The sequence below is a fragment of the Haemorhous mexicanus genome, chromosome 1 (assembly GCF_027477595.1).
Source record: "Haemorhous mexicanus isolate bHaeMex1 chromosome 1, bHaeMex1.pri, whole genome shotgun sequence".
Classification (NCBI taxonomy): domain Eukaryota; kingdom Metazoa; phylum Chordata; class Aves; order Passeriformes; family Fringillidae; genus Haemorhous; species Haemorhous mexicanus.
The window spans coordinates 42,851,263-42,866,025 of NC_082341.1; the positions used below are offsets into that span (position 1 = coordinate 42,851,263).

The 14,763-nt window shown below is 43.3% G+C and overlaps 1 protein-coding gene across 1 annotated transcript in view; it reads left to right on the forward strand.

The window, feature by feature from the left end:
* The window catches only part of SH3BP5 (SH3 domain binding protein 5), a 51,580-nt gene that overhangs the window by 18,595 nt on the left and 18,222 nt on the right, over positions 1 to 14,763 (forward strand). The window contains exon 4 of the mRNA XM_059847409.1: positions 12,967 to 13,131. Coding sequence (XP_059703392.1) covers positions 12,967 to 13,131 — 165 coding nt within the window. The remainder of the gene's footprint in view (positions 1 to 12,966; positions 13,132 to 14,763) is intronic.

Consider the following 14,763-nt stretch of genomic DNA (forward strand, 5'->3'; position numbering starts at 1 on the left):
GAGGGAGAAGGAACTTGAGAAGCAAAAAAATTAAATGTCAGCAGAACTGTGACAGACTTGCATTCCTGTTTGGAGACTTGCCATGGAGCTAGTAAAAAGCAAAATTATTGGCACAGTTACAGTGAAACAACCAGCTGACCTTTCCTGGCTGAAGAGTATTTCTGGTTAACTGTTCATAAACCAAATAACTATCCAAAATGTGGATTCACATTTTGACAGGAAGGAATAGAGAGACTTGAAAATAAACTTTGACAAACCTTCTGCAAATTCTCCCAACTGTTTAAGGAAAAAACCAAATGTCCAGAGCACTTGACTGCTTTCTGTGGCTATAGTTCAGTGCTGTTTTTATTGTTAAGTAATCATACAATCATGAAATGGTTTGGGTTAGAAGGCACCTTAGATATCAACAGGTTGCTCAATGCCCAAGCCATCCTGTCCTTGAACACTTCCAGGGATGGGGCATCCACAGCTGCTCTGGGCAACCTGTTACAGTGCCTCAGTACTCTCTGGGTAAATAATTTCTTCCTAACATGTAATCTCTCCCCTTTTATTTTAAAACCGCTCCCCTTGTCTGATCACTAGGAAATTTTTTTTTTTTTGCATTTTGTGTTATTTGTGTTTTGGATGGCTGTTGCTGCTCTGGCCTTTTGCAATAAGCAGTCTAGGCTGGCAGTGTAGGTTGTGTTGTTTGTGCCCTGCCTGTGCTGTTTGCCCTTTGAACTGAGGATGCTGTATTGCAGCTGCTGCCCTGGTGGCTCTCAGGGAGCCTGTTGGCACTGGGAGATGGGAGGGAATGATGGTTGGATTGGGAAGGTGGGGTGAATGGTGTGAGAAGCAGCTCACTCCCTGGGTCTGTAAATCAGCCATGTGGAAATGGCTGTGATTTTTAGATAACTTGTTGGAGAGGCAGGGGAGCAGCTCCCTTCCTGAACTCAGACTTTATGGTTGAGGAGCTTGTGTGTGTGATGGAGGCTGATGTGATGGGCTTAGCTGGTGCTGTGGCAGGCATGGGAAGGAGGCAGGCAGAAGCCTTGCCTGGGATCTGGTATGCTCTGAAGAGAAAAGAGACATGGAACTTGCTGTGTGAGCAGTCAGGAAGCTCAGTGCAGTGAAGAAATGGTAAGGGAAGGAAACGTAGGTGAGCTGTGCAAGAAGTGCCTGAAAGAATGAAGTATTGAGGCTGTGTGTTGTACCTGTTTGCCTGTGAAGTTTTGTTTGTCCTTTTTACCTTTCTGCTCCCTATGGGCCTGCTCTAGGTCTGAACCCCTTCTTCCCACCAATGTTTTTGTTTTTTTAATTACAAAACACATCATTAAATCTTGGAGAAACCATGTCGATGTGACGTCAGTCCTGTGGTGCAATGTGGAGTTCCCACTGCTGTGATCCCAAAGGGCATTCTTACTGTAATAATCTCCCTTCCCACAAAAAGCATGGCTGAAGAGGGCATAAGCCAAACAAGGGAATCTGTAACTTGATTATTGAGGGTGAGGAGTCACTTCCTGGACTTTCACCAGGGAACCCACTGAATTTTGTAACCTTTTTCTTAAGCAGAATGTACTTTGGATTCAGTCAAGCAAATGTTTTGCCATGCTCAACGTTTGATGGAGTGTCCCCTGTCGTGTTTGCACAGTTGGGATCTGAAACCCTGTGAGCAGCATGTGGGGAGTCATTACCCTGCCATCAGTGCTCAGTGTCTCACTGCTGCTGCACAGAGCTTGTGCTTGGTGTGCTCTGCTTGTTCCTCCTGAATGCTTAGAACTTGAAAACTGTATTTGAAGTCTTGAATCATGGTTCTGTTGCATTTTCCTACAGGCCAAAGTAGCAACAAAGCCTTGGAAGCAGAGAACTCAGGGTCGCTTACCTGGGTCAACAAGCTAGGTTTTGCCTGGCTAATTTATTAACATTAAGTCAGGCTTTAAGTAAATAAATAACGTGGCTTTTGTGTTCTGGCTCTGTCACCTGGTTGAAGAGTGTGATGTTGGAGTGTGTCAAACTGGGTGTCCTTAAACTGTCGAGAAGATGACAGATGTTGCCTGGTCGGCTTGGGAAAGTTACGCCAAAGATATGATCTTTGAAGGAAAGCTCCTTAATGTGTTTGTCTTCCCATCAGCCTTTCTAATAGGACAGTAGGTCAGTGTGGCTGGCAGGTTTTTACCCTTTTAATCTGTCCCGCGTTTAGGAGCACTGACAACTGCTACTTTTCAGATGAACGGAAAAAAAATCCTTACCTGATTCAGATTTAGTGCTCTGTTGCTTTTATTTTCCTCAGAAGAGGTGGTATCTGTAACAATATCATCTGCAAGTACAATGTTCCTGGCACATTTGGATAGTGGGAACTAATTTTAACCACTTGCTTGTTGAAATACCTGTGTCAGTAATTTCTGTGTGTATGTGCATGTCCCTCTCTAAAAGTTAGATGACCTGTATCTCCCTGAGCCTCTGTGCCTCAGTGTATGGGTCTAGTTATTCTGGGTTGGTATTCATACACCCTGTATTTCTGGTTTGTGTGAGCACTATCCTGTTGAAGGATGGTTGTATAAGCTACTGATACAAAAACTGTTTTCTTATGGTTATTTGCTGATGTGCCTTGGAGGGCTCCATCATGTAAATTTGTTGACTGTGCTCTGTAAATTAGAGGTTCTTCCTTCTTCTGCTTTTCTTTGCAAAAGTAGAAGAAAATACTATTTGATCTGTTTTGAAGAATTTATCTAGGAGAGATGAGAAGCATTACTCTCTTCTGGTGTCTCTTTCTCCAATCCTACAAAGCCTCCATCAGTTCTCAGCCATAGTGGATGGCAGTAGCTCAAAGCCAGATGGCTGTTCAACCTCTTCTCCATTAATTGTTGGGAATCAAATGACCTAATTATTTTTCCTACCTTCAAGAATGTGGGGTTTTTTTTTGGTTTTTTTTTTTTTTTTTCTGTTGTGAAATACCTAAAGTATTGTGCAAGTAGGTCTGAAGTAATGGAATACTGGGTGAAGTTGGTGTGGAAATACCCTCAGTTCTTTGGAGTAACAAGGAGAAGGCTGGTGCAGAAACGTTTGGGGTTTTTTGATAGCTGTCAGATGATTTAGGCAGAAAGAAGTGATATAGGTGGTCTGGCTATTATGTTTAGCCACAGATACAATAACAGGTGCTGGAACTGGCAGGAAGGTGTAAGCAGCTCTCAAAGAGTGCTGGAATGTGAAAATAGAGCAGAATCCCTTTTTTCCTCTGCTGTTGCATGAAGATTCAAGTGACATCATTTTGCATCCTCTTCAGTTTGGAAAAACCTGAGGGATTAGGTTATGCATTCCTTTGTGTGACTGTAGCACTTCCACAGCTATTGCCAGAACACTGATCTGCAGGGAAAAAAAACAACAAACAAACCAAACAATTTAAAGGAAAAGTTGCTTTGCTTTGTTGTCTGTCACCATTTTCTCCCCGGATTTTTTTTTTTTTTTGGTCTGGCCTCTAGTAAAGTCTATTTCAAGAGATTGTAAACCACAGACAGGATAATCTGTTAAAAATAGTAGTTGGCATTTGAGCCTGGGTGGCTTGAGGTCAGGGTGATATCCTGTCTACCTGTTTTGTGTGATAATTGCTCAGGGGTGACTGCTGAAGGCAGTGCAAGTCTTGCAACTTCGGGGAATTTTTTCAGCCAACCAAGCGTTTCTTGTGTACAGTGTCTAAAGAGATAGGAGTTTATTTTGGAGTGATAAACGCTCATGCTGAGGTCTGCTGCCAAAACAGATGTGATATGGATGTTGGTTGCTGCCTTCTGGATGTGTTTTGGTATGACTTCAAGTAAAACAGTATGGATTTTGGAGCTTTTGTCTGTTCTTGCTGGAAAAGATTATCTGAAGACTCTAATTTCTGTATTAAGAAATGAGCATGTGGGAATGGCTCTGCATTGACTTAGTTTCTGTGAGAAATACATCTCATTTGCAGCAAACAAAAAGTTGTACTGTTCAACAAGAAATTTTGTTGCCAGGATGTGGGAGAAATGTTCACCTCTTTTAGCTGTGTCTGCTTCTGGTGGTTATTTGGTTTTTGTTTTGTTGTTGTTGTTTGGTTTGTCTTGGGAGGTTCTTTTAATTTGGTGAAGTGTGAACAAGCTAATGGCTTGTTTTCAAAGGAGGATTTTATTGCTGTGGAGTGGAACTGACATATTCCCTATTCCTGCTGCTACATAGACTATTTCCTTCGAGGAATGGATTTAGCCCTTCATTAGTCCAGGACACCGCCTGCAACTTTTTTGTTTAAGTGTAGCAAGCGTGTTATTCACCTGTGCTACGGAGATGTGTAATTTGACTAGGAAAAATGTTGAAGGGTCAATAGTTATCTTCAACATGTCCCCTAGGAGGATGACTGTCTAAAAAGTGTCTGTGAGCGTGCAAAGGCAGACAAGGTCAGCCTAGAACTTTCTTCCAGAGTGTATTCCTGGTATTGAGGACAGGCTGGTGGGTGTGGGGCTTTCTGGGAACTGGGAGAACATCTCCAGAACAGCCCATCAGCCAGGTGAAACTCCTACCCACATGCCTTGTCTGTGCTTATGCCAGTATGAATGCACAAGATGTGCTTTCAGAACCAGGCTGCCAATCCCTTGCCAGGACTCTGGAAACTTCTACTTAAAAACATTTGCTGTTTTGGGGGTGATTACATGAGACAAGGATCCAGTGTTTCTCCTGAACATACCTGTCACATCTGTGTGTGCTGAATGTTGATTATCTTGGATAATTAGAAAAAGCCACTAACGCAGGCGGTGTCCCTCTTCCAGGGTGTATTCATGGGAGTTGTTCCTTGCTTCTATATTTAATTCCAGCAAAGCAGGCTGCTGCCAGGTGCAGATGAGCATGTAGAGCCTCTGTAAACCTGGAAACCAGCTGTAAGCCCTAGACTCGCTGACTCACTGCCTCAGTGAGCTCTCAGAATGCAGGTGCATAGAGCAGAGAGGATTACCTCAGTGTTTTTCTCTCTTAATAAGATCTTTTACCTTTGAGATTAAAACCTGGACATACTCTATCGTCCCTTCTTCCAAAAAGCAACAGCTTAATAATTTTGGCCATAAACAATTGCACAACTAACAAGCAGATGGCAGTGAATGCCCAATAAGGCTGTGCCTGGATGGTATTAGACTGAACCATTTGTCATGCACTGGTGCCACAGATTTGTTAATTAGTGTGAGTAACTCCAAGCACACCAGCATCTCTCAACAACCACATGAAAAACAAAGGAGGGGCAGAAGGCTTGGGGTAGTGTCTGCCATGCAATCTCTGTACGCAAGTGAGCATCACCTCCCTGTTCCTGTAAGGCAAGGAGCTACAATGAAAACCAGCAAGGAGACCAGCAGGTTTCAGATGACTGACTGCACAGTGGCAGAGATCAGCTCAGAGGGGATGTCCTTGCCCTCGTTTCACAAGATCCTGGTTACAACCTAGATGGGAGCTGCCAGAGAACAGAGAAGGGCTGGCAGCTGATTGTTCAGACCAGTCCAGCACTGGCCTTAACAGTGTTTAAGGGAACTGTGTGTTCAGTTATTTTCTTTCTCATTTCCTTACTCAGCTCCCAAAGAAGGGAGGTGGGATCCTGCCTTGAGGAGTCCAGCTGTCAGCAGGGTGGTGAAGGGAGCAGCTAATGAATGAGCTCTTGGTTGTGCCCTGAACCTTCTGGGTCTTCGAACACACTCGTGATCCTGTCTTAAAGGAGTTACACATACCACCTAACTTTAGCACAGAGCTAGATGTCTCTGGAAGCATGCTTTGTAGGTCTGCTCTTATTTCCTGAGCCTTTTTATAGACTACATAGGAATGTAACACACAACCAGGAGTCAGGTCAGTTCTGCAACAATTTGGCTGTTAGAAGAGAAGGGGTGGATACATGTGGAGGACCAAAAAGCCCCGCACAAGAATAAAACACCTAATCAGAAGCAGAGACTAAGCTTCACATGGTTTTAGTGTTTCATAGGCATTTCAGTAGTTACGCAGTAGGGAGGAAATTGTTTGTGCTTCACAAAACTCTAGCAAGGCTTGTTTTCACCTTTTCCTCCCCTCTGCCTTCTCCATCCAGTTAAAAATCTTTCAATCTGCTTTTGAAAAAACAAATTCTAACTCATGCTCAATTATATAGCTTTATAATAAACTGCATAAAGAACTGAAGAGCGTTCCAGACTCTTGAGAGACTGTATTTTTTGATGTAAACAGTCATCATAGATTATATAGCTCCGGCCTCATAGATGTGTCAAAATGAGATCACTCCTATGGCCTTGGATTTTAGAAGTTCTTTAGAAAAGTATAGCTAGAAGGGGTTTCTGGACTGTTTTTACTACTTTTCAGTTCTGGTTTGGATCAGAGTTTTTAGGCTGTTGGGAAAGGGGAAAGAAAGGTCATGGTCCTTAAAAAAAGCAAACAGAACCCTTATACCCCCCTCCCCCCCCCAGTTGCACCACTGGTCTGTTTATTCAGGAAAATAAATGCATCTGAGTATCTAAGAGAACATTCAGCACCACTGCAACATTTTTGCAGAAATGTTCTTCAGATTTTGAGAAACTAGGAAAAATATTACGGTATTTGATTGAAATACTGGTTGTACAGGACCTTTGGAGGTCATCAGATCCCAACTTTCTGCTCAAAGCAGACCTGTCACATTGCTGGATTGCATCAGCCATGGCTTTGCCATGTCTTGAAGACTGTCAGATATGGGGATTTGAAACCTCTCTGTGTAAGCTGTCTGCAGGATTGGTAGCCATGCCCTCTTCGTTTAGCCTGGGACATGGTTTGCATTACTCCCAGAGAGATTGCACCTTCTCAGCTTTCTCAGCCTGACACCTGTTGTAATGTGCAGGTCCTTCTGACAGGGCTGACTGTGGGATTGTTCCACCCCAAGTGCAGGACTCCACAGGTCTCCTTATAAAGAGTCTCTTGGCCCAGTCAGGTGTCCCAAGGTCCATCTAGGCTGAAGCTCTGCCTTTTCAGCCACCTCCTCTGACTTAGTGTCATTTGCAGATTTGCTGTGGGGGGAGCTGTGCCAGTGCCAAGGTTGTTGTTATTTGTTTGGATATTGAGCATGATTAGCCCTTGTGCTGACATCTGGGCTGCTGCTCTTGTTCCTTCCTGCCAGCTGGATTAAAACATGTTGAGGAAAACTGAAGCTGAAATAGCAGCACTCAGTGGCTGGTTACTGTGAGCGGAGCAGAGAGCACTCAGCTGCTTTCACCTCCGGGGCTTCTGAATCGCTGAATCTGCTGCAGGGCTGGCTGAGATGGGGATGCTGTGGTCAATGAGTGGTGATCCTGCTGTCCCCATTCCTGCCAGAAGCTGGTGTAGAGTGCCTTGGTGCAGTCCCTGCACCCTGAGGGATCCCTGAAGATAGGCAGTGCTGCAGCAGCTCTGGTGGGCGATTGATGGAGTAAAGTTCCTGTTTCAAAACATGTTCCCTGTTGTACTTTGCACAGCAAATTAACGTGGGATGTTGATACAAGAAGGAAAGGAGGCCAGAATGAAAACATCTGAAATTTGATTCCTTCTGAAGAGTGGGACTGGAACACAGTTAATCATTATCTATTTGCTAGTAAGCAAGTACATGTTTGCTGGTGGCAATTAAACTATTGTTTTAAAGATTTAGGGGTGGGAGAAGCATTGGTTTCACAGTAACAAACAAGTGCTTACTAGAGCAAAGGCCTTGGGCCAGCATGTGGAGTGCTGATGCCTTGTTCTGACCAGCAGCTGTGTGTTCCCTTCACGTTCCAGCTTATGGTGATTTCATAAACAGAAGTTTTTCATGTCTTTCATTGGCAATAACTCAGAGATGCTGAAATAAAGTGGATGTCAAGGCCTTGGCAGTGCAGGATGGGATAGATTCACTTGGATAAATGAGAAGTCAATTTTGAAAACATCTGATCTTTGCTGACTGATGTTTCTAATGGGAAAATTTCTAGTTGTGTTGCCATGTCTTTATTTTATATCAATACTTGAGGTCTGGTCCTCTGGTGAGGCTGGCCAAAGGGAGAAGCTCTGCATAGGCTTGTCTCCACAAAACGTGCCCTCTGCATCTATTTGGGGAAGCCTGGTTAGGCTGTGAGCTGTGTGCAGGTGTGTTCACGTGTCAGAGGCTGAGCAGTGCCTACCAGGGTACATTAGATGTTGGCTAACCTCAGAGGAATGCTATAGCTGTGTTGTACTATGTTTCAGTGTCAGTGATACTGTGCAGAAACAAAAACAAAAATCAGAGATGAGAAGAAATACGAGATGAGATATGTTGTAGGTTCAAAATATATATGGGAAGGTGGGGAAAATCCTCTATTAGCAACTGGGCAAGATCTTGACTACAAAGAGGGTTTGGGTCAATAGAAGCTAATGTAGACTAATCAGAAAATTGTATTTCGTAATTAAAGAGTGCACAGTTTTCTGCTCTGACAGTGGACAAGCAGATGTCAGTATGGTGTTGGCAGTTCCAGGAGGACTGCATTTATAAAGTGCCTGATTTTGTTTTCTGTTAGCTTGCCATGGCCTAGTGCTTTTTTAATTTCTAGCTGACAACATAATCTGTCTGTTGTGCTTGGTTCCCTTCTGTGCAAGGCCCTGTGTAGGCAAAGCAGGGGACTGCCCATGGGGGTGCAGCTTTTATCTCCCAAAAGGGATTTGTCATCCCAAAAGGGACTGAGCATCTTTCAGCAATATATTAATAGCTTTCAGTTATGAATCCTGCCAGTACCCCTTTAATTTTACATAATTTATTTTCTAAGCTGACACATTTTATACCACAGTGCACAATTTACTTCTGTGAGTGCTGCTACTGCATGTCACTTCTGAGTCTTTGGGAGCTGCCTGGGAAGTTCAGGGCTGTGCTTGTCAGAGCCAGGGAGATCAGGGAGGTGGATGAGTTGGTGAGAGGAGGTCACATGTGCAGAGGGTGGAGAGTGGTGTAAAGAGAGCTCTTGGCCATGAGGAGGGGGCTGAGTGGGCAGAGCAGGACTTCTGCGTGTGCTGCTGGTTGTAGGGAAGGGATTTACTGTTATGGGAGGTGTGTTTGTAGCTGGTTGCTTGTAGAAGACTGAGTTGCAGAGGAGGGGCGAACAGAATGGCAGGAAGAGTTGATGCTCTGGGTAGACAGCGTGTGACAGATGTGCTGACAGTGGGATTCTCCTCAGCTTCATTCTCTGTGGCTGCCTAATTGTGTTTCTTTAGGACTCCCATTTTATATTTTACCCTGATGCAGGAAGGATCTGCAGTGGTGAAGGCATTCAATTGAGTTTCCTGGCAGAAAGCACTGATCATGAACCACATGAGGGTTCATGATCAGTGCTCACAATGAGCACTGTCACCCTGGCAGTGGGAGCTGGAGCACAGGTGCCCCAGTTCCCAAGGTGTCAGGACTTGCTCATTTTCAAAAAGAGGCTTCTCTGGACTGGCTCTTCTGACTATAATGAAAGAAATCCTCACTTCTGTCTTGGGTAGACTCCATCAAGTAGCAGCAATATGGATGACAGGCAGAAAGTTGACATCCTGCTTGCCTCCAACCTCCCTCAGCAATTTTTGTCCTCATCTCTAGTACATTTTCTCTCATTCTACCCTAAGGCTAAGCCTCTCTCAACTCAAACACGAGTTTGTGATGAAAAACAACCTAGTTTTCAGCCATTCATTTGAATTTTGGATTTTAGTTTTGAGAGAAACAGCCACTGTCTAAAGTGGTGAAGTTTATGTGCAATATAAGGAGGCTGGATGGAGAGGCAAGCTCCTGCTGGTTTCTCTGTGGTTTTAAAAGCACATGAAGAACATGGCTACTCTCTTTTCCATCAAATGGAGTGACCTGAGGGCTTAGGGCTGAGAGCAGCCTGTTGGTGATGATGCAGAACAACTTGTACGTGCTGGAGGCAGTTTTAAATGAGGGCTAATTATTGAGTAACTGTATTAGAACACAAAAGAAAGTGTTTCAGTATTCTTCTTCACATTGGCAAAGCCACAAACCTGTTGATGTTTTCCTAATGACAAATGTATTGTTCTTTACCCTAGCATTCGGTTTTTTCTTTCTCAGACTTTCAATAAGCTGCTTAAATTAAAGACTGTAGACTGACTTCAGATAATTGTTGGAGCTAAATTGCTATTTGGACTAACTATGTTGCTCAGAAACAAAACAGTGTTTCCAAATTGCCACTGCAGAACAGAATTCAATAAATGCAGCTGGGAGGGAGTGTTTAGGTAAGATTTTGTTTCAGTTTTCCATTTTCCCACACAGTTAGAGGGCACGAACCTGAATGGATTATGGACCTAGAGTTGTGGGCCTGCCTGTTAACAGCTCCAGCTGTCACTGTCCTACAGGTCGAGGTACAAGCAGAAATCTAACTAAATTGTAAATTTGGCTTCTGTTTTTTTTATCATAAAGACAATTTTCCTTTTTAAGAGCCAATTGGCCATTAGGGCCTTCATCAGAAGGGCTACTGGTACTGCAAGCTACCAATAAGTGTTGTTTTCTATGGGGATTAAGTATCTCGGCTCCTAATGCTCTGCAGGCTTTTTGCTGGCTCAGATGTCTTGCTCCCTGACCCAGGTGTGTGTGCCAACAGAAACTTTCAAGTGCTGATGCATTACAGTGAGAAAACTGTACTTCTGTGCTTGCATTGCCCCTGGGATCTGGCTGCACTGAGTTTCGAAAGCAGTTGCTTGCTGAGGAGGTTCTGGCTGTGCTAGGAATGGTCTCCAGTCTGGATTTGTGTGTTTGTAACTCATTTCTCACATGGGCAGGCCTGCTCATGCAGCAGGGCAGCCAAGGAGCTGAAGCTTCCTTCAAACACTTGCTGCTGGAAGCTGCTGGGACCTGGCTCCCTCTCATAAAGTCTTCTGTGAAAATTGGTCTTGCTCCTCCTCCAGGCATCCTCAGCATTGTTCTGCACTACTTGGTGCAGGCTCTTACTGGAGTCTTGCATTTTATTTCCTGTCTTAAAATCCTATCTCAAACTACTTTTATGGGAAACTTTTGGCCTTTATTTGTATTTGATTCCTTTACTAGCATAGGTCAAACTTACTGAATGGAAAAAAAAAAAAAGTTGTGGGTTTTTAGAAAATTTGGTAGCTATTTTGGGGACTAGATTCAGTCTTTTTGCTGTATTCAGACTTTTTGCTGTATTCTTTGTTGGAAGCCCAGGTTGAGCCTCGTTTAAAGATCCTCAGATGGCTTTTTTGTATTGGTTAATTTTTGTGCTTGCTGGGTATCATGGTTTATGTTAGTTAGTGGCTAAATAAAAATATTCTATAGTCGGGCTTATTCTGAATTTATAAAATGCATTAATATAGTCGAAGCAGACAGCTGGAGACTGTGGTGATGAGGAGATGTAACATGTGAAGGTTTTTTTCAGAGAGGAGAAGAGATCATTTTGGCATTGAACTTGTACCAGGATGCTGTGCATGCACTAACCTTGGCCCGAAGGATCTATGCTGCCTTGGAATGTGCAGTTCTGCATGGAAATTAACAATTTAGTGCCCTGCCTCTTCACAAAGGCTGTAGGCAGGGTGATATGGTGTAAACTGCCTGAAAACAACAAAGGGCATGGTTAGATGAACTTCTCTGTGGGAAACGTCACCAGCCACTTCAGAAGGAAATGCATCAGGGACTTTGGTTGGAAGGAAATTACTGCTCTGATTGTGATGATTTTGATTTCCCTCTCCAGCTAGTAAGTGAAGGACCTCTGACACATAATTCCTATTTTTGCATGGTTACCTTGGGGTGAAGTACCTCCATGTGAGAGAGGAAAGGAACTAAGAAGAGCTTGCTGCTATTTCAGGGCATGGAGAGGGAAACTTAGTGCATTTCATTTCCTTTTGAGACTTGTGTTTAAATTAGGAGTCCATCTTCCCTGCCATGGGGCAGGGAAGGAGGGTTTTTTCCATTACCTTTACAAATAACTGAAGTGTCTCAGGTGTGGAGGTGTTTGCCACTGCTGTTGAGGGGGTGTAGCCAGCTGTTTGCTGAAGAATGCCCTGTTGTTCCACTTTTATATCAGGTATTTTTAGCCACATCCCAAACGACGGCCATTTATTCATGCTAAAACATCTTCCTTTATTCATAATACTTTTATCTTCCTCACTGTAGTAATCTGTATGTCAGAGTCCTTCCTCGTGTTTGATTGTCAGACTCCATCTGTGTATATTGTGATATGTGAAGTTTTATTCATTATTTTGTTCTGTCAGTCATGTCTGGTCAAAGACATTTTTCATGGGTATGGACTGGGTAATTCCAGTTTATTTTTGAAAAACCATTGAAGTGTAAATGAAAATTGTCTTCACAGTGCTGGATGTTCAGTTAATTGTATGTGAAGCTTACATTGGAAGGGTTGTATTTCTGAGCAAAACAGCTCAAAAAATATTCCTTTAAATAAAAATCTGTGAAATATATAATGTAGAAAAATCAGATGAAGATTTTTTAAAAAATTTCCCTTGGTTATTTTTTTGTCTGTGTGCTGGGGACTTACTGTACCAGTTGTGTACCAGCAATAGCAAAGTAAAAAAACACCCGAAGAATTAAGCAATCACCATCTCAGAGAACTTGTTTATTCTTTATAGCAGGCTAATAATTCCAAAATATTTCTTCAGCATGATTAATGGTGCATCAGATAAAAATTCACCCTGACTAAAATCAGGGAGTGCCATTCTCAGTGTTTTCTTGACATGCCACTAGTTTGCTATTTCACTTTCTTTTGGTTTGTTCATCAGTGATTAAACCTGCATCATTTGGTATTATCTCTCAGCCAGGTGCTTATTTGTAGGCCATCAGCTCCAAATTAAATTTCTTGGCAAATGATCTCTTTGGGTGGGAACTGCTGCTTTGGCAGGACTTACTGCAGTGAAAAATTTGTCATTTCAAGCAAAAGTTTGGGAAATAGTGACACCGGTGTGGCTCTCCGTAAAAATCTTGGGATTTGTGTCATAGATCTTCTAAATGTGACTGTGAGGGTTCCTTTGTCTCTAATCCCAGCCTTTTTTTTTTCCCTTTAGGCGCAGCTGGAGGCTCAGAGGGCGACTCAGGACTTCCAGAGGGCCACGGAAGTGCTGCGTGCTGCCAAAGAGACCATCTCCCTTGCTGAGCAGAGGCTGCTGGAGGATGACAAGCGCCAGTTTGACTCTGCCTGGCAAGAGATGCTCAACCACGCTACTCAGAGGGTAACCCCAACTTGCCCCAGCACCTGCCTTCTCCATACTTTGTGTTCCCCTGTGGTGTATGAGGCCCAGTTTCTGAAAGACCAGATTTTCCTTTTGGTCCAGATACATGACGTGTAGGAAATGAAGCTATGGAAATGGTGAAGCCTGAGCCTGAGTGGTCTGGGCCTTGGCTGCTTCTGGGACAACTCTAGTTCTCTGTCTGGTGGTGCTAGAGTAGTGGAGTAGCTCTCTACAGAAAATTAAAGAAAAACCTATTACAATCTATTTTACAGGGGTAAACAATGTCTTAAGGCATGTCTGCATTTGGAGTTGTGCCAGAATAATTGCATGGGGATGGATGCCTATTCCTGAATGTGTGTGTTATAGGAGTGTTTACCCTGGCAAAACAGGGACATGTTCCAGTTTTAGTATAACCTGTTCTTTGTATGGATTACATTGAACAAGTCACTTTGCTTCAGAAATGTGTGTTTGAATGTGGAATTACTCAAAATCGTGTGTTGCATTTTAAGCTTGTGTGCTGCTTTATCCTGAATTAACCTTGGAATTTAGACAAGGTCCTACCTCCTTTGTAAAGTCTTCTTAAACCTTCAGAAGAGATGCACTAATAAAGAAAGACAGTATTCTTTCTAGCAGATGTCAGGAAGAATTTTCCTGTCATTTGTCTTCTCTCTGTTAAAATAAACCTTTCTGCCTTTTTTTTTTTTTAACATAAAAGACTCAAAAATCCAAGTTACAAACCTTTGTTCTGCATATACTTAATATGCCAGTGAAGCTGAACTTGCTATTCCAAACATGCTATCATGCCATACAATGCTCATATTGTCTTGCAGTCCTCAGTGCAACAGTTGCTCTGTTGCAGAAGCTTCTCAGTTGAAAGAAAGGCTCTATTTCAGAGTGAATTTTAGAATCCAGCTGCCTGATGAAGAAACAGGGAAGAGAAAGGATGTTTGCTGTGTGTAGGGGGAGAGATAGAAAACCTGGTATATATTAATGAGAAAATGAACTCCAGGGTACTGTTTGTGTTATTGTCCCTGTTATAATTTGGTATTTGGAGGTGTGGTGACCTCTGTGTTTACGAGGGCAGCCCCACCTTTGCAGTGTGTGTGTGCCAGCTGTCATTTTTCCTGGCTGTAAACCCTGCTCCATATGAACAAAGTCCAGAAATAGGTAATTTTGGATTCTCAGAACTGATAGATGAGAAAACCAGAAGTGTTTAAGGAGTTGCTTAGAGCTCCTGACTGCTAAACTGCTGAGTTTTGGTGGACAGTGACAGCAGTCACATCTGCCACCTACCTCTCTCTAGCTGGGAGAACAAAAACATGTGTTGGGGTGGGTGATGAAAGAAACAATGGCAACTTGAGAGTACAAAGGAGTTCTTCTTTTCCTTGGCAATTTCCAAGGCATCCTCGTGTCCTTCTACAACCCTTGATCGTTCCCTGACAGTCTGTGAGAGGTGTGCACCTGAGATGACCAAACCCGGTGATTCAGAGCAGCAGCTGGCTGCTAGCAGTGTTTGGTGGAGTTGTGCTGGTGGTGTTGATAGCTGCTGTCAGTGATTGCAGGACAGCTGCTTGTTGGGGGGGTGGTTCAAGCCATAATGTCTCTGATTTGTTACAGCTGAGCACTAAATGG